The sequence below is a fragment of the Mesoplodon bidens genome (genome assembly GCF_964165515.1).
Source record: "Mesoplodon bidens genome assembly, chromosome: 17".
Taxonomy (NCBI): Eukaryota; Metazoa; Chordata; class Mammalia; order Artiodactyla; family Ziphiidae; genus Mesoplodon; species Mesoplodon bidens.
This window is the reverse complement of record NC_138174.1, coordinates 14,336,801-14,362,412: the sequence shown is the minus strand read 5'-3', so window position 1 is coordinate 14,362,412 and position 25,612 is coordinate 14,336,801. Positions and strand designations below refer to the sequence as shown.

General features: G+C 37.2%; 1 protein-coding gene and 1 long non-coding RNA gene across 5 annotated transcripts in view; one reads left to right on the top strand and one right to left on the bottom strand.

Moving 5' to 3' along the window:
* COG6 (component of oligomeric golgi complex 6) overlaps positions 1–14,880 on the bottom strand; it is a 63,236-nt gene extending 48,356 nt beyond the window's left edge. For 2 of the 3 annotated variants that reach the window (XM_081215021.1, XM_081215022.1), the window contains exons 1-7: positions 14,585–14,880; positions 12,667–12,810; positions 8,601–8,672; positions 7,256–7,314; positions 1,089–1,200; positions 638–720; positions 184–254 (exon numbers count right to left, since the gene is read on the bottom strand). In XM_081215021.1, coding sequence (XP_081071147.1) covers positions 184–254; positions 638–720; positions 1,089–1,200; positions 7,256–7,314; positions 8,601–8,672; positions 12,667–12,810; positions 14,585–14,737 — 694 coding nt within the window. In that variant the 5' untranslated portion in view covers positions 14,738–14,880. The remainder of the gene's footprint in view (positions 1–183; positions 255–637; positions 721–1,088; positions 1,201–7,255; positions 7,315–8,600; positions 8,673–12,666; positions 12,811–14,584) is intronic. The other variant, XM_081215020.1, reaches the window with a different exon arrangement.
* A 183-nt stretch (positions 14,881–15,063) lies between these two features.
* LOC308605210 lies at positions 15,064–20,720 on the top strand. Of its 2 annotated transcripts, none has more exons than XR_014013648.1 (3): positions 15,064–15,131; positions 15,446–15,559; positions 18,945–20,720. It is a non-coding gene; the product is annotated as an uncharacterized lncRNA (long non-coding RNA). The 2 variants fall into 2 exon arrangements; XR_014013649.1 differs by lacking the exon at positions 15,064–15,131 and adding an exon at positions 15,144–15,333.
* The last annotated feature ends 4,892 nt before the right edge of the window (positions 20,721–25,612 follow it).

Sequence of the window (25,612 nt, the reverse complement as noted above, 5' to 3'; positions counted from 1 at the left end):
CTTGAATGATAGTAGATGTTTATGAGACACATACAAAGACAATATGTTCAAATATAAAGTTTTTCTTTTTAAAAATAGTTTTTGATTACTAAGATCAAAATGATATCAAATAAAGACTAAGTGAAATAACAAAATCAAACACTAATATTCATGAATCTAGACTGCATAGAAGAAATCACTTACTTTGAGCCCACCGGTAAAGTCTTTCATAAGATGTTTCTTGAAGCAAGGCCATCTGTTCCATAATTTCTAAACTAAAAACATTAAAGGTTTATTATAATTTATTAAAAAGTTTTAGCCAATAGCTATTGAATACATCTAAGAACCTAATCACTTTATTTAATTACAGAGTGATTTGGTTATAGCCTATTAACTTTTTATCATCTTGTGGAATAATTTTTCAGTAAATCTTTATAATTAAATGTCGCCAAGTTTAACACCATCACTTAGATACCCAACTGCTGTTTTACTCTAAACGTATCAGGGTATAACTTTCTCCTTATCCAAAGATACATAAAGATTAAACTTCTATTTCACAAAATGTCATAATGTCATATACTTTAAGAAGAACCTAGAAAATCGTTAAATTTTGGAAATATAAAAGGTAACACAATCATGAACTGAAAAGACTACTCACCCTGCTGTCTGTTGGTTTGTACGCAAGAGAACTTTGACATCATTATGAATCTGTTTTACTCTTCCCAATGCCTTGAAAAAATCCTTTAAAATTAAAGCATATCCTTTTTAACTATAGATCGAGAATACAGAATTTACAAAAGAAGCAATTAACAAGATTGAAAATGGTTGCCAAAGGACTTAGAGATGGGAAGGAGTGGAGTAGGTGATGTAGGTTTTCTTTATAATAAGCCATGTTGTACTCTTTGACTTCTAAACACAACCCAAAAAAAGTATATGTATTGCTTTGAAAAATAAGGTAATTTAAAATATGCACCTTAATTGCTAAATTTAAAAACATTTTTAAATCAAAAAAAATTTCAGGTGGTAAAATAAAGCTTTAAAAAAGAATGATTTCTCTATAACATCTGTAACTGCTATGCTTTAAGTGATTTTAACAGAAAGCAAAATACCTCAGTGATAGGTCCTTCTCTTGTACCTCGGAGAAGACTCATTTCATCAGAAGTCAGCTGGAACTTGGATAAGAAGGCATCTGCAACTTGTGCTCTTATTTCTAATGTTTGACTGTAATATTTTTAAAAAGGCAACAAAAAATCAAGCACACTATGCATTTGCATAGCTTTAAAACAAGTTACATCTGACATAACTTTTAAAACAAAGGTGTGGAAGAGTCTCAATATCTTCAAAAGCCTTATTTCTGCCTCAAATATTAGAAGCCCATCAGGCATGTAGGTGATAAAATTGGCTGATATTGTTCTACCTCAGTAGAAGCCACAGTAAAATGATTAATCATTAAGCAAAAGAAGAAATAAGTTCATGAATGGTCCGGGTATTACAGTCCTTAGCCACTTAGGTGTACTTGCATAGTTCACCTCTTGAAAACAAAGTTATCTTACAGAAGAGAAATATGCCAGTTAATTTCTTCTCAGTCACTAAAAAAATCCTAAGCCTTTGAAGCTTGCACATGAAGTACACAACAACCAAAAATCAGGCCTATTATTTTTTTATTTTAGGTTAGAAATAGTAGTCAAGAATTCATTTAGTAATCCCTCATTAATTAAAAAAAAATCACTCTTCCACTCTCCCTTCCCCACTTTTTCTGCATACGATCATAATAAGAAAAAGTCTTTTCAATTATATTATCCGAACGCAACCTATCTAGACTAGCTGACAATTAGCAAAAGGCGCACTCTAGTCTGCAGGGACCTGAAGGACTGAGCAGGATCCCATCTAAGGGCAAGTCAGGAATACAAACTACAAGAGCAGAAATTCAACATCCCTGCCTTCTAGATCTTAGATTTGAAGATATATAAATAAAATTATAAGTGTTTCACTAGTAGTATTCACAGGGCAGTAATATTCTACAATCTAACAATATTCAAACGAAACTGAACAAAGATAAACATTAACCCTATCTGAACAGACAGTACAACGCATGCCATCTTTGTTTTGTTTGTACTCGAGTTGTGAGGTTTTATATTCAGTCAAATGCTCCCGCTGAATGACACAGAAGGTTAGAAAGGAAAAGTCCTCCAGGTGGCAGTAATGTTCTGTTTTTCTCAAATAATGTAAATCACCTAATTAAATTTATACAGATTTAAATAGCCTATGTCCTTAATCATCTTATTAATACTGATGCTGATAACTAAGTTACCTAAACAGGTTTTGTTTTATATTTTTAGATAAAGCTCAAATCGTTACCATACAGGATTTAAAGCAATTTTAACACTTCATAAAATTCCCTGAGACTATACAAATTAACCATTTCAATGAAAACCTTTTGAGAGTTTCTTTTGGATCTTTATAGTCAATTTATCACACAACGGAAAATTCATTGCTTTATTGGTTCATTTTGTTTTAACTAAATCTAGTACAGTTGACCCTTGAACAACGTGGGGGTCAGGGACGCCGACCCCAGCCCCCAACCCCCTGCCCTGTGCAATGGAAAATCTGCACCAGCCAGATTCAGCTTTACAGCCAGCCCTCTGCACCAGAGGATTCAACCCACCATGGACTGTGTAGGACTGCAGTATGTATTAACTGAAAAAAACCCCACATATAAGTGGACCTGTGCAGTTCAAACCCGTATTGCTCAAGGATCAACTGTAAATTCAAGATATTATCTAAATCACATTATTCTTTAGTTTTACCATATATAGTCTTCCCAGGTAAAAGTTCACAACCATTCTTGACAAAGTTGAGGAGTATTTGTACAATCAAGTACAAATACTTACCTCCAAGGTGTAAAGGCCCTGAGCTAGGGTCTGAAGTGACAAAAGGTAGACATGAGGCAGACCCTGCCCTACTGTACAACACAAATGAAATATGGTAACTTTTGGAGGGCTTTTAGTATCTAAATTAAAAGTATGAAATTAATGTTAAAATAAAACATATAAATGGTTATTATAAATTAAAACTTCTAAGAGTATTTGATGTGTATTCATGTAACCACTGTATATGATGTAAGTTATATAAAACATAAGTGAATATGGCAAATGCATACTGTGGAATAATATGCAGCAAATAAAAAATGAGGTCGAGCTATATGTATTTACACAAAATTATCTATAAGGCACTTTATAGGTGCAAAAAACAAGTCACAGAAAAATATGTACAGCAACCCCATGTACTTTTAAAAAGAAACTTTACACATACACAGGAATTTTTAGGACATGTATTCACATACTGCCTGAGTATATAAAATAAACAGATTATTTCATTTTTATAATGATTCTTTTAAACCATCCCAGAACATGATTTATGAATCTTGTGGTATTTTTTTCCCTGAAAATATACTCCTGTTATATTTTAACTCTAACTTCTAAACTCATCTCCACCAAATAATTTCAAAATAATTGAAAAAGGCTAGCAAAAAAAAAAGGGGGCGGGGGGGAGGCATAAGATATAGACCAAAACAAAAAAAAGCAAAGAAATATACATGGCAAAACAAAATGAAAAAACGGTTGATCTACCAATATTCGGTGAAATGTATATTAAAATAGTGTGATACCATTTTTCACCTATAAAATTGCTGTTTTTAATGACAACATCTAGTGTCTACAGGGTTTAATAAAATAGACATTCTCATATATTGCTGATGAAAGTGGAAACTGGCATAACCTTTCCGGAGAGAAATTTAGGCAATATGTATGAAGATATTTTTTAAAATTTCTACCATTTGATTCTTTAATTACAATTAAATTCTAGGACTTTATCCTAAGAAAATAATCTGAAATGCACAAAATGATTTAAAAACATTTACCAAACCATTATGTTTAATAATGGAAACAATATCTGATAATTTAAGAATGCTTGTTCATTCACAAGAAAAAATACAATACCACATTAAAAAACATGTTTTTTAAAAATAAAAGATATAGGAAAATGAACATGAAATTTTAAGTGAGTGAAGTAAAATATAACTATGCACACATACTAACTCTGGGAGAAGATATACCAAACTGTTAACAGTGGCTATGTCTGGGTAGTGAAACTATATCTGATTGTAATTTTCTTCTTAAGTTTTACATATATAAAAGAAAGAAGAAGAAAGAAGAAAGATGTGATGCTCCCCCTGCCTTCTCCTAATTTTTTACCAGGCAATGAAAGAATATGTATCATATATGCTCTATATTTTTACATGTATATTTGTGCAAAATAAATCCTTTTTATATTTTTATGTTACCAACTTCAAAACCTAAATTAAAATAGTTTATAACAAATAATTAAAATTACAAAACCATTAAAAAATAAAATAGTAAGAAAGAAAGAGGGACTTGCCTGGTGGCAAGTGGTTAAGAATCCGCCTGCCAATGCAGGGGACACGGGTTCGAGCCCTGGTCCGGGAAGATCCCACATGCCGCGAAGCAACTAAGCCCACACGCCGCAACTACTGAGCCTGTGCTCTAGAGCCCACAAGCCACATTACTGAAGCCCACGTGCCCTGGGCCCACACGCTGCAACTACTGAAGCCCACGTGCTCTAGGGCCCGTGTGCTGCAACTACTGAGCTCGCGTGCTGCAACTACTGAAGCCCGTGTGCCTACAGCCTGTGCTCCACAACAAGAGAAGCCACTGCAATGAGAAGCCCGCGCACCGCAACGAAGAGGAGCCCCTGCTTGCCCCAACTAGAGAAAGCCTGCGCCCAGGAACAAAGAACCAACGTAGCCAAAAATAAATAAAATTTAAAAAAAAAGAAAAAGAGAAAGAATGAGAACTTAAATAACAGCTGAGGGCTTCCCTGGTGGCGCAGTGGTTGAGAATCTGCCTGCCAATGCAGGGGACACGGGTTCGAGCCCTGGTCTGGGAAGATCCCACATGCCGCGGAGCAACCAGCCCCGTGAGCCACAATTACTGAGCCTGCGCGTCTGGAGCCTGTGCTCCGCAACAAGAGAGGCCGCGATAGTGAGAGGCCCGTGCACCGTGATGAGGAGTGGCCCCCACTTGCCACAACTAGAGAAAGCCCTCGCACAGAAACGAAGACCCAACACAGCCAAAAATAAATAAATAAATTAAAAAAAAATAACAGCTGAGGAAAGCTATCCCAATTAAGTGCAGAACAGCCTAAGCTTCCAGCCACCAAAGCCAATGCCAATGTAGAAACAAGATGTGCCACACAACTTTGTCTAATAAAAGGGAGAAATATGGAGGGTAACGCTCCTTGAGGTATGTCAGACAGTGTGTTCAGCACACTATACCCTGTGACATAGTTTATTATTCCTTTTTTCAGATGTGATAACTGAGAGTGAGGGAGGTTAAGAAATAACTCGTTAAAGATTAAAACTCCAATGAGCTCTTACCCAAGATTTGTATTAGAATTCAGGTTTTCAAGGTCTACATTCTTTCCACTAACATACTACACCTCAAAAATAAACATAAATATAAGCCAGAGACTATGTTTTTCTGAGTCCAGAGAGAAATTTGGCTGGTAGGCCTTTCCAAGAGACAAAAAAATACATAATAGTGATTTCAGTGGTATTCAAAAAGATGGAGGTATGTTCATCTGGACACAGCCTTTCCTAATCATCAATGAAACCCATCTTCTGACTGTCAATTAAACATCAAGGGCAAATGTTAAACTGCAGTTCTGTGAAGACAATTCTACACCAAACTTTAGCTATTAGAGCAACAGCTGTCAAAATGACCTCCTTCTAACTCAGCTGGAAAAAATATTCATATCATTTATAAATTTGTCTGAATAAGAATATCATGTTATCCAAATAAGCCCATAGAATTTCTATTTCTAAAGCCAAATGCTTGTCTAAGTTTCTCGTTAAAAAGGAAAAAGTAATTTTTTAAAATGGAAAAACAACTCTGCCAGCACCCAGGAATGTTGATTTCTGCTATGTAATTTTCTTAAAATACATTCACACAAATGTTCATTTGGCACATCAAATCCATAGCTCTTGGGATACTTAGAATATCACAAATGTTTGCTTCCCAGAAACATGCCAGGCCAAAACACTTTTTTCATAGGCTTACTAAAATAATAAACACAAACAACCTTGCTTAAATAGTTTTGACAACATATGAACAGAAGGACAATATTCTAATATTGCCTCCTGCAGACATTAACCAGTCCCATACATGTTACGAGCTCCAATAAAATGCTTATTTTTCAGTTTTTATTTTATGTTCCTTTCCTGACATTGAAATAGCTATATTTCATATTCATTCACTCAAAATTATTTATTGAATCTACAGTGTGTTACGCATTGGAGACACAAAAAGAGAATAAGAAATTGTCATCGTTCTCAAGGAGCTCACAGTTCAGTAGGAAAGAGAGTCAATCAAACCAATAATTAGTCACGAGACTGTACTACACACTACAGTAAAGATGGCAAGAGAAAGATTTATAACTCAGACCAGAAACTCAGACCACAAACTTTGTATACAGGATCGGTGATCTGTTACTCTTAGTTTTAGTCACAATTTTCAATTGAATCCATGTATGTTTTTATAGTCAGCCAACAATAACTTAACAGAAAAATTCATGTGTGGGTCTCTAACTGCAAATTTCTTTTCTAGGAAACTTTTCTTTCAAAAGATTAGTTGTGCTACTAAAAACATTCTAATTCGATGCTCAAGGCACATGCTTAGTTCTGAGTACAGAAATCCAGCACCTGCCTTTCCTTAGAGAGTTGGCTGCTCTGTAGAGCCAACCATCTCTTCACATCAGCTGAGGCTGCAATTTTTCTCATCGTGGTCCATGCACCAATGGGAGAGACCTGTGTGGTGATGGAACGGTTCTGTATCTTGACTGTAGCAGGATGCATAATCAGAAATAAAAAATAAAAGACAATTGTGGAAAAAGATAATAAAATTACTAAAAATTTGAAAAATCCACATTTTAAAAAGCAGTCATTTTTTAATTCTATGGCAAACAAACAATGCATCATCACTTCCAAAGAGGGATAATCTCTCAATCATCCCAATTATCAATGTTCCTAAACTATTGTTTTATGTTTATTTTACTCTTGGATAACTGCTTAGAACCTCATACTTTGTATCATTTTTGAGTCACGTCTTTGATCATTGTTTTAACTTTGAAGTTATCTATAATTTTCTTTCCGAGTTATCTCCAAATTAATGAAGAGTTGATTATGTAAAGAAAAACTTACCTTTCAGCTTGAAGCTTAGTGGTTTTTATTATTAAATCTTGAGTCTGTTCCTTTGCTGCCTAAAATTATAAACATATCTATTATCAGTACATTTCAATTTTTTTCAACTTCAGAAAACTAATACTGCCACTTACTGGAGTTCAGACTATAGCAAATGAGATCACACTCCAGAACTCAAAAGTTTAAAAAAGGCCCAAGTAACTGAAATAGATGTTTCAAGGCTCATACACTACGTTTAATAAGAACTCACTCAGAATTCTCAATACACACATAATGCTAAGGCTTACAAGAAAGAAAAAGGTATCACAACAATGTTTATTAAGGAATTTAATAGTTCCTGGTGCTTTTCAGTGGAACAGAAGCACTGCCAGAGCCAGTTAAGGATGAAGAATAGGACTTCAGCTATAGACATGCTGAGTTGAGGTACCGGGAAACCTCTGAATGAAGTTGTAAGTTAAGTCACTGATACGCTGCTGTGGAACTCAAGAGAAATACCCAAGATGGAGGTAACAATTTGAGAGTTGGGATACCCAAAAATAAAACCCTCATAGGATTTTGGAGAACATTAAAGATAGCCCCATCTAAAGGACAGAGGGCTGTTCCTGACCAAGTCATACTAAACAATCCTCTCTCTCCCAAACCAGAGCTGAAAGGATCAGGAGTGAAAACTTGATGAAAAGGTATTTCAAGGATTAGGAAAATATTTATAAAGTGAATTGAAACAAATAACAAGTGTAACCAATGAGATTCTCTCTCAAAGACCTGAACTGGGAAACACTACAAAAATAAGGCAGTTACTAACGAGAAGAGAAACAAGTCAGTGGTTGTGAGGCAGGTAGAAACAGAGGGCATTAAATGAGTCAGAAGTATGTAGGTCAATGTTAACTCTACAGCCAAACTAGAGGTTTGGAACTGCTTTAATAAACAGACCTAAACTTATATACATTTTCCTGAGATATTTTTTAGGCTGATCATAGATCATAATTAAGCTGGGTCTTTATTGGGCATAGCATTAGTTTGAAATTCCTAAGGCTTTCTACTAAGGAATTTATTTCTGCTGCATTTGTGGAACATTATGGGATTGAAAAGTTTATCAAAATTCTACAGTTATCTCTATACTGGTAAGATCAAAATATAAAGGCTTCTGGAGTTAATTGCAAAATATTAGTAAACCATCACCAAAGAGACACAAAGACATTTATAGTTCAAAAAAAAAAGCATAATATTTATATTCAAACTTCCTACAGGGCATGATGTATTAGATATCCACACATTTTGTAGACCTATCTAGCAATTTCTGAAAGCTTATCAGGAACTAGGCTAAAATCCAGCCATTATACAGTACCTGTAGGCGACATGTCATATCTTGACAACAGCTGTTCATTGCCTGAACATCTTCATGTATGCTTTCAAGTTCCTGAAAAGGAAAAAAGTAACATCAAGCAGTATATATAGTTAAAGAAATTTCTCTTCTCTCAGCCAAATCCTTATTTTTGTCCCTTTCTTGCCAAAGCATGACAAAAGATCCCATATTTAAGACTGAAAATGATTAAAAAGAATAATATCTAGTATAAGAAAAGATGTAAAAAAAAAAACCTAGTATATTCTTTTTAGAGGGTCTGACAATAGGAAAATGGCAAATGCTTTAAGAATATGAATACCTGTTTATTCAGAAATTCTCATACTAAGAATTTATCCTAAGAAATTAATCAGATAAGTGTGCAACAATATATGTAAGAGATGATCAACACAGAGTTGCCTAAAAATGGAAAACGTGAAATGTTTCCAACCATACAATGGAAACCTGTGCATACATTAACAATGATAATATCTGTGTGTGTGTGTGTGTGTATGTAAGTTAGCATGGAAAGATGTCTATATAAAGCTAAAAAAAGGCTTATAAAGCAATACATATAATACCTTCCCTTTTTTTTTTAGACAAATACATATATATGTGTGCAGAAGAACACAGGGAAGACTATGAAGGGCTATACAGTAAAATACTGACAGGTTATTTCTGTGTAATAGAATCATAAGTAATATCGATAGTTCCTTCTATTTCTGACTTTATTATTTATCTTTTCTATAATGAATTATTTATAACTTTTAATTAATAAAAAACAAGAAAATTTGAAAACCCAATAAACTAACAATAGTCCCTCCTCCTATATGGTTGAAAGTAATCACATATTAGATCATGCCAAAAATCTGTTAAGTCTCCCAGTAACATTCTTTCCCTATATACTCCCACCTGCAGCCCCCTCCACATATGCAAGAATTTAACTGGTCACTAAGTTCTATCATTTATAGCCCTTATTATGTACATGTCATCCATTTCTTTTTTTACAACCCAAACAGCCACTACTCGAGTTCAGTTCAATTGCCTTCTCCTGTATGGACTGATAAAAAACGGTCTTCCAACAGGCCTCCCAGGCTCCAAACTCTTTACTAAATCATTCTCTACAATCTTTACTGAACCAATCTCTTAATATGAAAGAATGATATCACAGAATTATGTTAACTTCATACTGCACTATTATCTTCTTTTTCCCAATTCAATTCAGTGTAACACAATAGAAAGATATGCAAGGAAAGAAAGTTTCAGTGGTAGACAGGGTCTTACTATGGTCTCTTTCAACACAATGCCCAAACCTTCAAATAAAAACAAGACAGTTTTATGAAGGGATGGGCCAATCATAGGGCAAGAGATAAGAAAGCAACCAAGCAGGACTACGAACAAAATGTAAGGATGAACCAGAGTTAGGAAATCACTTACAAGAATATGATCATACATCCTAGTTCCAGAATTAAATTTTTTCCTTTCTCTATATAAAGTACTTTGAATTATAAAAATCATAGCACCAGACATTTTCAAATGTTACTCTCTGTATCTTACCATTAATAGGATGTAAATCAAACTATTTAAGTGCTAAACTGCTTTAAACAATAAAAGAATGATTTCAAAATAGCAATTAATGTCAGCAATAGCAAATAGGTACTAATAGGCAAATTAATCTATTTCCTTAAATCTCACTGTATAAGACTAGCACTATGACATTATCAGCCAACAAGGTCAAGAATAACTACTCCTAATATTTACTTTAGCTACTATAGCACACTGAATGAATCTGATTTGTAAAATAATAGAAACTACACCTCTTAATATATGACTTAAATGCAGAGATTTGCTAAATTGTAATTCAAGAACCTTTACATTGCTTGTATGTAAAGTCTTCATTTGAACTCAAACTGCCTTTTATTCCCGATTAAATAAAATTACAGGTTGTTAAATACAATTGCAGTATGATAACCTTTAAAGAAATCTTTTATTATGGAAAAATTTCAAAATTATCTAAAAGTTGAGATAATGTGAATGCCTATGTACACATCACACGGCTTTAACAATTAGCAACTCATGACCACTCTTGTTTAATCAATCTCTGTACCCACTTTCTAACTCTCTTCCCATCCACTTTCTCCCTCCCCAAGCTGAATTATTTTGAATTCCAGATAGCATATCATTTCATCCATAAACATATCAGTATGCACGTCTAAGAGAACTCAAAAAAAAATGCCGTTTACCCATCTAAACATTCAACAATAATCCCTTAATATCAAATTTCTATTCAGTGTTCAAATTTTCCCAGTTGTTTCAGTGTTCTTAATAATTTGTTCAAGTCGGGAACCAAATGAGATTCACAAACATCAATTGGTTGATATTTCCTTTATTTCTTTAAATAAATTGTCTTTCTCTGACAGTTTATTTGTTGAAGAAACCAGTTCATTTGCCTGCACGATTCCCAGCACACCAGACCTGCTGACTGCTTCTTCAGGCTGTTAACATACTCTTCTGTCCCCAGTAGTTCCTATAAACTTGCAATTAGATCTAGAAGTTTGATTATATTCTGGTCCAATTTTCTGGCAAGAATTCTTCATAGGTCATGTTGTATACCTTTGTTAGGAGGCACATATATGACTGTTTCTTTTTGTGAGATAAGCAGTTACTGATGATCAGTGGTTTCAACTTGGGCAAATCTGTCCCCCAAGGGGGCATCTGGCAATGTCTGGAAACATTTTTGGTTGGAACAACTTGAGGAAAGGTGGCGCTCCTGGTATCTAGTGGATAGAGGCCAGGATGCTGCCAAACATCCTACAAAGCAGAAGACCACCCTCAACAACTATCTGGCCCAAAATGTCAATAGTGCCAAGACTAAGAAACCCTGAGCTAGATCCTTTAAACAGTGGTTACAAAATCTTCTATCATTTCTTCATTTATTAAGTGGAATATTACTATAAAGGGAAGCCTTGCCTCAACAATTGTATATAGTTGGTACCAAAGACAGGATAAATGCTTGACTCTTTCCTTTTATTTAGTAGTTTTCAAAACAATAAGTTGGTTCCTTCTTATCCACCTAAGATAATCAGTGAGGGTTCTGTTGGGTTTTAGTATCGTTATGAACTCATGGATTTAAATATGCTTGATGTGTTTCAGTCCACTGCAGTCTTTCTTACTGATGCTCAAATCATCCTATATTTGGCCAGTGGAAACCTCTTAAGTTAGCTCCAGAGTCCTTCTGACACTTCCCAGTAGTCTTAGACAGCTTCCTCACTTTGGTACTTCCCTCCAGGGGGAAATGGTGTTTAGAGAGTACAATTTAGATGTGCTCATCACTACTCTCTCTCCCTATTTTTATGAACACTACCAAACTTCCCTTTTATTCTTCCAGATTATTAGCCTTCAGCCAATGAAATCCTACTACACTGTTAAAAATAATCTGTCTCACTAGAACCATGTATGACACTTTCACACAACTCACACAGAACTATTAACTACGTAATATCACTCAGTAATATTAACATAATTAATGAAGTATTATATAATACATAAATAAAATATAACATAATAAATAAAATTCATTTTCACCCTATGGTGAGTAGACTGCTCACTCAAGCGTAATGAAACATTATTTATTAACTGAAGTCATTGATCTTAATTAATCTGAAAATTTCATAATTTAGGATGCAGTAAAGTAACTCAATCCTAATTAATCTCCAGTGGAGAAGTGGTTATCTAAGGGAGGTTTATTCAGTGAGGGACTATTTCTACTGGAAAACCACTCAGAGAAGTGCTATTTTTTGTTTGTTTGTTTGTTTCAAAAGCTAAGATTCCTAAAAGAATATCCTGGAACAAATATTACAACTTTCCAAAAAGCAGCACTAGTGGAGGTTAGACATTTAGAAATCACACTAATTCAAAGAAAGACCTAGAAGCTGCTTGAGTAAGTAGCTAAATTTCTATTTGAGCACGGTACACGAGTTGCAAACATATCAACTCTATACATAGAGAAGCTCAGCACAGAGCCAGGCATATAGTAAGTTCTCAATAAATGGTAAGTGAAAAGTTTACATACTTCCTTCACTTCCTTGAAAATGCTTACAAACTCTTCATTGATGGCCAAACTTCTGCGTTCAATATCTCCACGTAAATTTCTTCGAGCGCGCAAACTATTTTCAACAAAAAAGGTTGAGAGTGCCTTGAGAGCTTCCAACATCTCCTACATAATTGATAATAAAAGAACATTATTGGGACCGATTTTCAAATGTTTTTCTAATCTCAAGCAAAAATTTAATGAAATCATTTCCAAATAATTTGTTTCCATTACACAATCCAAAAAATACTGGATAACCTACACATTACTGAACAGTAAGCTTATTTCTGAGACACAATAAGGACATACTTACTTGTGCATTGTGACATATATACGTTATTCAAAGCAGAACTGTTTGGAACTGCAAAGATTAGAAAAAACCCTAATGTCCATCTAAAAAGGATTGGTTTAAACACATTATGATACAGCCATTGAAAAAAAGTGGAAATTCTTGGGACTTCCCTGGTGGCGCAGTGGTTAAGAATCTGCCTGCCAATGCAGGGGACATGGGTTTGAGCCCTGGTCCGGGAAGATCCCACATGCCGCGGAGCAACTAAGCCCATGCGCCACAACTACTAACCCTGTGCTCTAGAGCCCGCGAGCCACAACTACTGAGCCCGTGCGCCACAACTACTGAAGCCTGCACGCCTAGAGCACGTGCTCTGCAACAAGAGAAGCCACCGCGATGAGAAGCCCGCACCACAAGGAAGAGTAGCCCCCGCTCGCCGAAACTAGAGAAAGCCCGCGCGCAGCAAAGACCCAACGCAGCCAAAAATAAATAAATTAAAAAAAAAAAAAGAATTAACATGTAACAAGAAATAACTGCTGCGGCACTGTGCTGAGCATTTCACCTGGATTCTCGCATTGAACCCGCACAACCCTGAGGTTACTGGCAGTATTCCCAATTTAGAAACTTAACATAAGCTCACAGAAGTTAAAGGACTTATTGAAACCATAATGCACCAATTTGGTGGTTATATCTAATAAGTGGTGGTCCTAGAGCCAATCTTTCTTACTCATTATAGTATAATGCTATTGTTTACACACCAATTCTTATTGACAGCTTACTGTCAGTTACCTAAAAATTTATCTATAAAAGTTAAATTTTTATAGATAAAAATTCTATATCTATAGATAAAAAATTCTATTTTTATCTATAAAAAATGTACCTATAAAATTCTCACTTATACACATTCTTTTTTCTTTATGCCACCATGGCATGACCAATATACCTAGCGACTCAGTGATACAGAAGAGATAATCTGCTACCACGGGAGATGAAAAGTCCAATCTAAGTTTCAGGAGGTACCTGGGAGAGGATGCGGACAGTTTATCTTGTAAAGAAATACAGCATGAGCCCATACATCATAGACAGTACTGAGCTCACAACAAAAACTAGTAGCCATGAGCAGGTGGTAGCCCTTTCACGTTGCAAATTATTTTAATTGTTTTCACCTGTCAATGGAAAGGCTCAAGGATGCTTAGCCCTGACCTCCTGTTCCTCCTAAGCTCCCCCATTCGCGCTGCCTTATTTTGTAGTTTGCTCTTTTGCATGTTTCTTCTCCTGCCCGGGGGTCTCCTCTCCCCTCCCTGCTCAGACCCCCGAACACCTGCGGGGGCAGGGAACTTCACCGTTTGCCTTCCCGATCCAGAGTCTTCGAAGCACAGTTTCAATTAAATATGGGGCAACACCCAGGAAACCTCTTTGCTCTTCCAGGGGCTCCCCGGCCTCCCCTTTCTCACCTGCCCCACGCCGGCAGCGCAGCGGGTCCCGCGGGCCTGGGGTCCCCTACGTGGCGCGGACAAGGGACGAGCCCGAGGGCGCCGGACAGACACCGCCCCCAGCCCGGGTCCGACCCGCGGACGACGCAGCACCCTCGACCCCTCCAGTCCCGCTCACCTTGTCGTTGTCCAGCCGTGTGTCCAGGATCTTATGCAGCTTCCGCGATAGCGGGTTGTTAGTCTGCGCCGAGGGCCCGCCGGCCCCATTGTTGAGGCCGTTGGTAGCCCCGGTGGCGGGCACTGCGGCTACTTCCCCGCTGCCCTCGGCCATAGCCGCGCGTCCCGCCCCCCAACTCTGCTCCAGCCACCTCAGCCCAGAGCACTACCGCGCCGGCAGCCCCGTAGCCTGCCGCGCATGCGCCCTCGGAAGGCTCTGCTTCGCCCACTCCTGTGCCGCCAGGCTGCTAAAAGTGGTAACAGCTGCTGGGAGGGTAGAGAAGTCGGGGGAGGAGGAGCAAGACCCGCCGGGTGAGAGGAGAGTAACGCGAGATTTTGCAAAGCGGACTGAGAGGAGAGTAACGCGAGATTTTGCAAAGCGGACTGGGAGGAGAGTAACGCGAGATTTTGCAAAGCGGACTGAGAGGAGAGTAACGCGAGATTTTGCAAAGTGGAGTGAAATTCAAATCAGGTTTGGAGTTTGGCGATTACGGTTTATGGCATTAAAGGTACTTCGGGATCCTGAATCTGTGAAAGTCTGAGCTAGACTTAAGTAAAATACACTGAGGCCTGTGCCTGGGCAACTATGTTCAGTAAAAGCTAACTCTAGTTAAATTCACTTTAGAATACTTTGTAACCGTTTCCTGCTATGAAGGAGTTTTAAATGCAGATGTGGGAAGAATTCCAAAATATAGTATGTGAAAAAGCAAGGCGAGTTACAGTGTGTATAGTGTGATCACTTGTGTGGTGTGTGTGTGTGTGGTGTGTGTGTGAAATAGAGGTACGTGTAAATTTAGGCTTTGCTTCTTTTTTTTTTTTTCAGGATGGCATTCCTTTGGAAGAGAGGCTTCCAATTTTCATTTTGTACCTTTCCAAACGGACTGAATTTTCTGATCTTCCCCGTGGGTTCCTTAATATATCAACAGCGGTTATTAAGGTAAGGTAATTATGGCCTACTCTTCTGTGTTTATTTGTACTTCTCTGAGTTTGCAATTGTAAAAAAAAAAAAAGAAAACAAAATAATTTGAAAATTAGGATGATATAGTAGGATGAAGACAGGGAAATTATTATAAAATTTAAATATATTTAAAGCAATTTGTATATTTTTTAATGTTCACCTATCATTCTTTTATAAAGCTAACAATAACTTCTAAGTTAAGGGCTTGAAATCAATACTTTTAAACAGTTCAAATCAGTATTTTCCAACAGTTAAAATAAATATTCAGGTAAGCCTCATCAGAGACCTAGGTTTTATATATGTATATATTTATATATGTGTATATATAATATTTATATATAACAATTTTTATTGGAGATAAAGGTTTTCTTTTATTGAAAATGTAAAAGATATTTATGTATATTGAACTCCTTAATATAGTAGACACTGAACATATTAGAGACAGGCTCTGACCTAAATATTTTAATTTAACGGGCGAGCAAATACATGCATGTAAAAGAGTAGAGCATTTTTATATAACAAAGCATTTTTTAAAATAAATTTATTTATTTATTTGTTTGATTTTGGCTGCGTTAGGATTCGTTTCTTCGCGCGGGCTTTCTCTAGTGTGGCGAGTGGGGGCTACTCTTCGTTGCGGTGCGTGGGCTTCTCATTGCGGTGGCTTCTCTTTGCTGCGGAGCATGGGCTCTAGGTGCGTGGCTTCAGTAGTTGTGGCACATGGGCTCAGTAGTTGTGGCTCACGGGCTCTAGAGTGCAGGCTCAGTAGTTGCGGCGCACAGGCTTAGTTGCTCCGCGGCATGTGGGATCTGCCCGGACCAGGGCTTGAACCCATGTCCCCTGCATTGGCAGGCAGATTCTTAACCACTGTGCCACCAGGGAAGTCCCTAACAAAGCATTTTTATATAACCACAGAAGAACCATGCTGAAGTGTAAAACGTGGACATTCTTACCTTCCAAGTAGCAGTTGAAAGGAGGGCCACTTCAGTTTCCCCCTCTTCCCCTTTGGTTGGTTATTAAAGCTTTCCTGCTCTTTGGCTTCTGAAATAAGTGGAAGTCACATCATTTTGGTCACTGTGATTTCATCAAAGTATAATATGGCATTTATTAAAGCCATGTCTGGTGAATCATAGAATAAAATAGAATGCTCAGTCCTCTACATTCTTCCCTGTATTAAAAACAATAGCTTCTATTATTTAGTGTCCAAATTTATTGAGAATCAGGCTCCATGCTGGATCCTTTTAATACACTGTTGTTATCTGCATAACTACCCTGCAACATAGGGATCATTACCATTTTATCATGTCATTGGTATTCTGTTTATGATGAGTAATCCAAGGCTACACAAGTCTTTCCGAGGACATAAGACTACCTCACATCTCACCGTTAGTTACCAGCTAAGTTGGCAGTAGTTTTCAAATTCTACTTCTGCTTCCTCAGTTTTCATTTTGAGTTGTGTACACCTCTCACTTGGAATGTAGGCGAAAACTTTTGCATCCAAACTTTCAAATGTATTCTGTGTCGGTGTTGTCTTGACACTGTTCTTACTGCCTTTGCACTGACACCAGCACTATTTCTCTAAAACAGATTTGGTCCTATCGCTTTTTTTGCTTTAAAAACCATGATGGCTGGGCCTCCCTGGTGGCGCAGTGGTTGAGAGTCCGCCTGCCGATGCAGGGGATGCGGGTTCGTGCCCCGGTCTGGGGGGATCCCATATGCCGCGGAGCGGCTGGGCCCGTGAGCCATGGCCGCTGGGCCTGCGCGTCCGGAGCCTGTGCTCCGCAACGGGAGAGGCCACAACAGTGAGAGGCCCGCATACCGCAAAAAGAAAAAAAAAAAAAAAAAAAAAAAAAAAAAAAAAAAACCATGATGGCAGTTATTGAATAAAATAACTTTTTAGTATGGTGTACACATACCTTCATAATCAGATCTCAGAATATCACTGTAGTTTTATTTCTAGGTGCTTGCTTGTGATTACAGCACTCAAGCCACCTGTATTTTCTGGGCCACAAACACATCCCAAACTTGGAAGTCTCGATACGTTGGCTCATACAACTCACTCTTCCAGGAATGTGTGCTCCTGTGAAACTGGTGAAATCCTATCTGTCCTTCTAGCTCCACTCAAATATCACTTCTTCTCTGTACCTTCACGTAGCTTCCCATCTGGCTTTGGGCAGAATTAATTGATATGTCATGCAAATTCCATAGCACTTAATATAATACAACACCTCTAATAACTTGTGTCATATAATTATTTTTAAATTTACTTAAGTTTTGTGTTCCTCCACTAGACTCTAAGTACCTGGATGATGGGGACTTTGCCCTCCTGGTTTCCAGCACAATATCTTACACAATATATGTGCTTATTAAAGGCTTACTGAATGAAAAGTATTGAAATGAAGTTTTTGTGTTTTTCTAATTTTTTAAATTTTGGCTGTGTTGGGTCTTCATTGCTGTGCATGGGCTTTTCTCTAGTTGCAGCGAGTGTGGGCTACTCTTCATTGTGGTGTGTGGTCTTCTCATTGTGGTGGCTTCTCTTGTTGCAGAGCACGGGCTCTAGAGCACAGGCTCAGTAGTTACAGCTCACGGGCTCTAGAGGACAGGCTCAGTAGTTGTGGCACACGGGTTTAGCTGCTCCGTGGCATGTGGGATCTTCCCGGACCAGGGATTGAACCTGTGTCCCCTGCATTGGCAGGCGGACTCCCAACCACTGCACCACCAGGGAAGTCCCGAAATGAAGTTTTACAGCTTTATAAGTTAGAGTTTTTTTCTTTTGAAGTATAGTTGATTTACAGTGTTGTGTTAGTTTCTGCTGTACAGCAAAGTGATTCAGTTATATATACGTATATGTATATATATATATTATTTTTCAGATTCTTTTCTATTATAGGTTATTTCAAGGTATTGAATGTAGTTCCCTGTGCCATACAGTAGGACCTTGTTGTTTATCTATTTTGCATATAGTAGTATCTGTTAATCCCAAGCTCCTAATTTATTCCTCCCCTTCTTCACCTTTGATAACCGTAAGTTTGTTTTCTATGTCTGTGAGTCTATTTCTGGTTTATAAATAAATTAATTTGTATCTTTTTTTAGATTCCACATATAAGTGACATTATATGATATTTGTCTTTCTCAGTCTGACTGACTTCACTTAGTATGATAATCTCTATGTCCATCCATGTTGCTGCAAATGACATTATTTCATTCCTTTTTATGGCTGAGTTATATTCCATTGTATAAATCTTCTTTATCCATTCATCTGTTGATGACACTTAGGTTGCTTCCATGTCTTGGCTATTGTAAATAGTGCTGCTATGAACATTGAGGTGCATGCATCTTTTCAAATTAGAGTTTTCATCTTTTCCAGATATATGCCCAGGAGTGGGATTGCTGTATCATACAAAGATGAACTCAAAATGACTGAAAGACTTAAATATAAGACATGAAACTATAAAACTCCTAGAAGAGAACATAGGCAAAAAATGCTCTGACATAATCATAACAATGTTTTCTTAGATCAGTCTCTCAAGACGAAAGAAATAAAAGCAAAAATAAACAAATGGGGCTTACTCGAATTTATAAGCTCTTGCACAGCAAAGGAAACCATGAACAAAATGAAAAGACAACCTACAGAATGGGAGAAAATATTTGCAAATGATGCAACCTACAAGGGCTTAATATCCAAAATATACAAACAGCTCATACAGCTAAATATCAAAACAAACAACCAATCAAAATATGGGCAGAAGACCTAAATAGACATTTCTCCAAAGACATACAGATGGCCAACAGGCACATGAAAAGATGCTCAACATCCCTAATTATTAGAGAAATGCAAATCAAAACTACAATGAGGTATCACCTCACACTGGTCAGGATGGCCATCCTCAAAAAGCCTACAAACAGTAAATGCTGGAGAGGGTGTGGAGAAGAGGGAACCTTCCTACACTGTTGATGGGAATGTAAACTGGTGCAGCCATTATGGAGAACGGTATGGAGTTTCCTTAAAAAACTAAAAATGGAATTAGAGTTCTTACTTGCAATGAATAGGAACTGACTGGGGATGACTTAAATAGAAATTTATTTAACAAGAGGATTTGGGGTAAGTCTCAGAATTAATAGCAAGGATGAAGGACCACACTTGGAAGAGAACATGGGGAAACAAAAGGAAGCTGGGGACACATTACCATCATCAAAATCACTCCAGAGAACAGCTCATCCTGGACCCCAATGTCATTACTGCTGAAGCCTGGACCGACAGGTCACTTCACCCACTGACCCTGAACTTGAGGATGCCTCCACCGTACAACTGCCAGTGCTGTCTCTGGAGACTGTGTTGTTTAAAATTCTGCCACCTCCTGAGGAGTTGTCCCCATCTACGCTTTTTGTGTCCGTTTCTCTTGATTCCCTGCAGTGCCAGTTTCTTTGTGTCCTCAGGTTTTGTTTCTACATTTGTGTGTCTGGTTAGTTGAACCTAAAGCACATGTCCATGTTCTGTTTTTTACAAAGGCTGAGAAATCGAGTATGAAATTTTTACCTTTCATTGTTAGTTATGTCCATTTCTCCATGGAAGTCCTAGTAACATGTACTGTCTCTCCTGTGTATTTCTCTCAGGGACTTTGAAGCATCGGTCCCACATTTCCTATCTCTTTTTAATCACGACTCCCTGAGCCTTTTCTTTGCACCTTCTATTACCTGCTTTACTGCCTAGTCCTTGATTTTTAGTCATTGAGGCTTCTCACATGGAAATAGTTCCTGATTTCTCTCTTTTCTCTGAAACCTCATGAATTTTGAAAGCTGCTTCAAATATTTCGTTTTCTTTTCTTGATTCAGGCGTATTTTCTGCCATAGCTCTCATCCTTCAGTTTGTCCTTAAAATTCTCCAATTTTAAGGTTTCATAAGTGAAACCTTAGCAGTCATGAATGTAATGATTTCATACCTCTTTAGCAATAAAATGATTTCAAACCTGCAAATGAAATCTGCAGAATGAATAACTGCGGCTGGTCTGACTGGAGCCTGGGTAAGGGCCGGCTTTCTTTGCTAAGTACACCTTTTTTTCTCATCTGTGCAGCCTCCCCTTGGCTGCCTGTACCAGTTGGAGTTTGGGGTTGCAAAGTAACAGACAATAATTTACTGGAAGGATGTGAAAGGCAGGCTGAAGGTCCAGCTGGGAACCAGCAGCAACTCCGGATCTCAGTAAGTGGAACCGCTTGTTGGTTTTTAGGGCACTGCTGCTAGTTCTTTTTTCTGCCTTTGCTCAACATTCAGAGTCCTAAAGCGAGTAAACTTTGACCACATGCCCATCCATTGGTCAGGACACCATGTTTTATGGTTCCAACCTGTTACCAAACCAAACTTGGGTGCGCTCAGCCAAAGCACAGCAAAGCCAATCTACCAACACCAGGTTGTAGTGAAGAAAAGTGCAGCATTTATTGCAAAGTGCCAAGTGTGGGGCAAAGCAAGGGAAGAGTGCAGCTCATGCTCAAAAGACCAGAACTCCCCAGTGGCTTTCAGGGAAGGTTTTTAAAGACTCTGAGGGAGAGAGTCCCAGGGTGCATGATCAGCTTGTGCAGAATTCTCTGATTGGTTGATGGTAAGGTAACAGGGTGATGTTTCAGGAATCTTCGTCATCAACCTTCTGGTTCCAACCAGTTTGGGGTCTACGTGCTGGTAGTCAGCATGCAGTTAACTTCTTCCATCTGGTTGGGGTTTTAGTATCTATAAAACGATTCAAGGATATGACTCAGGATTTTATCTATAGCCATTGAGGAAGAATTAAAGGTTCTTGATTTTGTTTTATGGGTGAACTACTATGATATTGTCTTGTTTGACTGTTTTCCTTTGTTTCTGCATTTTTTTCACTTCTCTGATTAAATTTGCTCTTTGGAACTCTGGAAAGGCCTAGGAGGCTAAAGCTTTTTACAAACAAGAGGCAGGGGACATGAGGATGTCTGTGCCTGGGAAGGCCCTACAGGGTCCTGCTTGGTTTCAAACCCAACAGCACACAGTACTGGAGAGGTAATTCTGGTCAACATAATAACTATACATTTGTGGTCTGTGAGACAGATTAAGAAATAATCTATATTTAAAAGGTGCAAAATCCAACTAGATAAAGAGTTTAGTTACAGCCCCAGCACTGGGGGTAGATGGGACTGTCATGCAGATTTTAATTAGCTTCGAGCAAACAGAGATTAGTTGCAACTCAGTGGGGTGGGAGATAGTGTGAGTATGAGATGTCGTGCACCCAAATTAGACAATTATATTTATGACAGGGGTTATAGTAAGAGTTGTGTCAGAAGTTAGAGTAAAAATAAAATGGCTAAGAAGTAGCCAGATGAAACCATTTCTAGATGAACAGGATTGGCATATTAACAGGGAGCTCAGGTAGATTATTCTGGAAATTGCCACTAGGTTCCAGGTCTCTGTCCAGAATCTCTAACCACAGCCTGAAACTTTTTAAGTAAAGAGATGATAAAATGACTTAGCAACTCCAGGAATATGTAAAAATAAGCATGGAGAAAATAATGATAAAATCCTTGGAATCAATATTTTTGTACCAGTTTGGAATGTTAAGGGCAAATCTAGGTGACCACAACTGCAGAAAATAAATGAAAAAGAAAATGGGAAATTTGAGCAGTGTATATAATCATCTGAAAAATATAGGTTGTCGTGTTTTTAAATCTGACATATTAAACTTGTAATTTCAACTTGAAAATTTTTTGTGTGTGATTTTAATTTTAAAAGGTATAATAGTATTTGATAAGTTTTAACAGCATTTATAAGTTTAAATAAATCTGAATCATCAAATCTTTATTATTAGGTTTTCAAGTATCATTTAAGTACTTAAGAATATTTTGTGGGTTAGGTTTGTAATTCTACCTGCTTATCTGTTTGAAGTACTTTAGAAAACCAGATATATGAAATATTTAAGTTGAAATGTTTTAGATAATTAAGTCAATCACAAAAAAATACTTAAATATTTAGGAGAACATAACTTGCATGACTTTAATATGAAGTATTTAAAATAATACATGAATTAAATTTATGAGTTGTACTTAAATGCTTGGAGAAATTTAATATCTTAAATTTAGAAACAAGTTGAGTATTAATTAACAATCACTAGGTTTGTAAGTAGATTTACTTAATATTTAAGTTGTATCTTCAACTTACAATCAAAATTGTAAGGTATGAACTATTAGTGAAAATGAATACAGATGTAAGAATTCCTTTCTACACACAAAAGCTATCTTTATACATTTTTTAAAAACCCCAGAAACCTTAATTATCAAATGATAATTCTCCAGAAAGCTATTGATATGTTGAAACCACTGGTAAAATGGTTGGTACCATGGTTCCAGAGTCAGAAAGCCTGGTTTGAATCTCAACTCTGCCACTATATGCCCCCGGGCAAGTCATATTTTGCCTCCAATTCTCAATCTCCTCCTGTACAAAATGCTATAACACTACCTGGGTTATTGAGTAATGAAGGCTAGATGAAGTAAGATGAGTGTAAGAGGTATTACATAATCAAGAAAGTAACACATAGTTGCCGCATTTATCTGAGCTATTTCACACACTCTCAGTGGAACTATGCAATTATCCATTCCTGCCCAAGTTTCATACAACAGTCCCACATTATCAGATAAATAAAGCATATATATTTTTTTCACACACTTCCTATCTCCTTTCAGCTTCAAGTTTCATCTGGCACTCACGTGTACGCATACATGTAAATACATAGTTTAATACTAAGGTGTAAACATCCATGCACTTTCCAGAGTTTCTTCTGGCCATTCCCTCTTTCCTTATACATATGCATGTATTCTCCAATAACAAGCCTCATTGTGTCTACTTGTTCATTCTTGTGGTCCGAATCTACAGGGTTGCCAGCTGGCCTCTCTTATTTAACACATACTACACGTAATCACCAGATAGTAATGTCTCCAATTTAAATAGCCACAGGTACTATTTTCATTGTCCAGTTTCTGTGCTGCAGCTTTAACATATAAACAATCTATTTCCCCTTCTTTTGATTTGGTCTCCACCTGTCACTGTTCTGCATAGGTCTGACAGCTTTTGGCTTTTAATTGATTGTTACTGATTTTGTTTTCAGAATAGACGAGTCCATGGCCTCTTATCAGAATTAAGCAGTCCACCAGTCACGGGGAATCTGATGTCTGTTGAACTCTTTTTCTGCTTGAGTTTCCCACCTACGCTGCGCTGTGCTTTGGCCATCCCATCCATCCCTTTGCCTGGAACGCATTTCCTCTCTTCCTCCCTTGACTAGCACTTACTCATTCTTTTAGAGTCTCAGGAGCCTCCTCTTCCAAAGATGTACCGAGTCAGGCCAGCTGTCCCTTGTGCTCTCGAATCACCCTCCAGGTGGTTCTCTCACTGCACTTTCACACTCTATGTCATTATCGACACATTTTTATGATATTATTCGTGCTAATCTGTGAGCTCCCTGAGTCTAGAAACCATCTCATTCATCTTTGAATACTTGGCACTTCATGCAGTTTCTGAAATGTTGTTGGAATTTGATAAGTATTTGTTGAATAAATGAAAAATTAATATGAATAAATGAATAGACTGATGTATTTGAATAAACGATGACCCAAATTGTAGAAAATATATTCTATTCTAAACCAAGCTGAAAACACAGCATTTCTGTTAATATTAATGTCCTCACCCTTCATTCATTTTCCCAGAGGAGAAACTCAAGGTTACCTCTGCTTCATCTCCACTACGCCCCTCACTTTCCCTGGTAATGAATCGTGTATTGAAATCCTTCACAGAACTCTTGTATCTACCACCTCTAGTTCCCCCTTCCTAGTCCCGTCGGTACCTCCCTATTCAAGACTAGAATTTTCTCAACAATTTATTAACCACTTCCCTTCTTTCTCTTTCACAGTTCGTTATAAAATAGTCTTTTATAGTCCATGAAATAGTCTCATAGTACATTGGTACCAGATTTTTTTCTTAAATACAGTTCTTGATATGTCTTGATGTATTGATATATCACTTCCTGGATCAAAACCTTCAATGCATCCCTATTCCAAATGTGAAGCAGTGATCCCCAAACTTTTCAAAAGTATCACCCCCCTTCAGCTAAAACATTTTGAGAGTGTGCAGTGTACAGATACATACATATTTATAACTATATATTTAAGTTATGACTGTAATAACATGCTAGAGACATAAATGGGCATACGTTGCATTCTTAAACAGGCACAAAAACATAAAAGGTTGAGATAAAGAGAAAATATATTTTGAATAATTTTTATTTTATTAAGGTTCAGAGAACTTTTTAAGTCTAAATTTTTATTCATATTATATCATACATGTTTACTTACATATGCATACAATTTATAGATATGTCTGCTTAATTGTTTTACATTAAAAGATTATATGTATTTGTTCATATTTATGGTATGTATATATATATGTTTCATTATTTTTTAAAACTTTGGTTAATACTTTGTGATACAGCAACTGAAGTGGCTGCTCTCATTCCAAGTTCAGTTTATTTTAATACCTCGTTCAAGGGCTATCATGGAAAAAAACTCAAGATTTCGCAAAGGCACAATACTGTTATACCATTGATAAGAAGGTTCATCATAAATAACATGGGGTCTATACCTATATTTCAAATATCACTTTTTCTAATACTATTTCTTATCACCTCTCATTAGATTATCCTCGGTTTTGTCTTGTAATGTAGGTGATGAACATCTTATACTTGGAGGATAAGGAATGTCAGCTCTGCCACTTTTTAATTTATTTGTGATTGTATTATTAGCACTATCTTCAATCTGTGGGTTCTCTGAAGGCATCTTTTTAGGCTATTTGCCATTTTGGAGGATGTTTAGTTAAAATTAGATGACATAATCTATAATCCACCAAACTGGACCCTCACGTCTGCAAGCTCATTGCAAGGTAGCCTGTTGCGGTGAGCAACGCACTGAAAACTAGCAAAAAACTATGACTCCCTCCCAGTCCTGGCATTATGGAGCACCCACCCTTCCCTCAGGGTG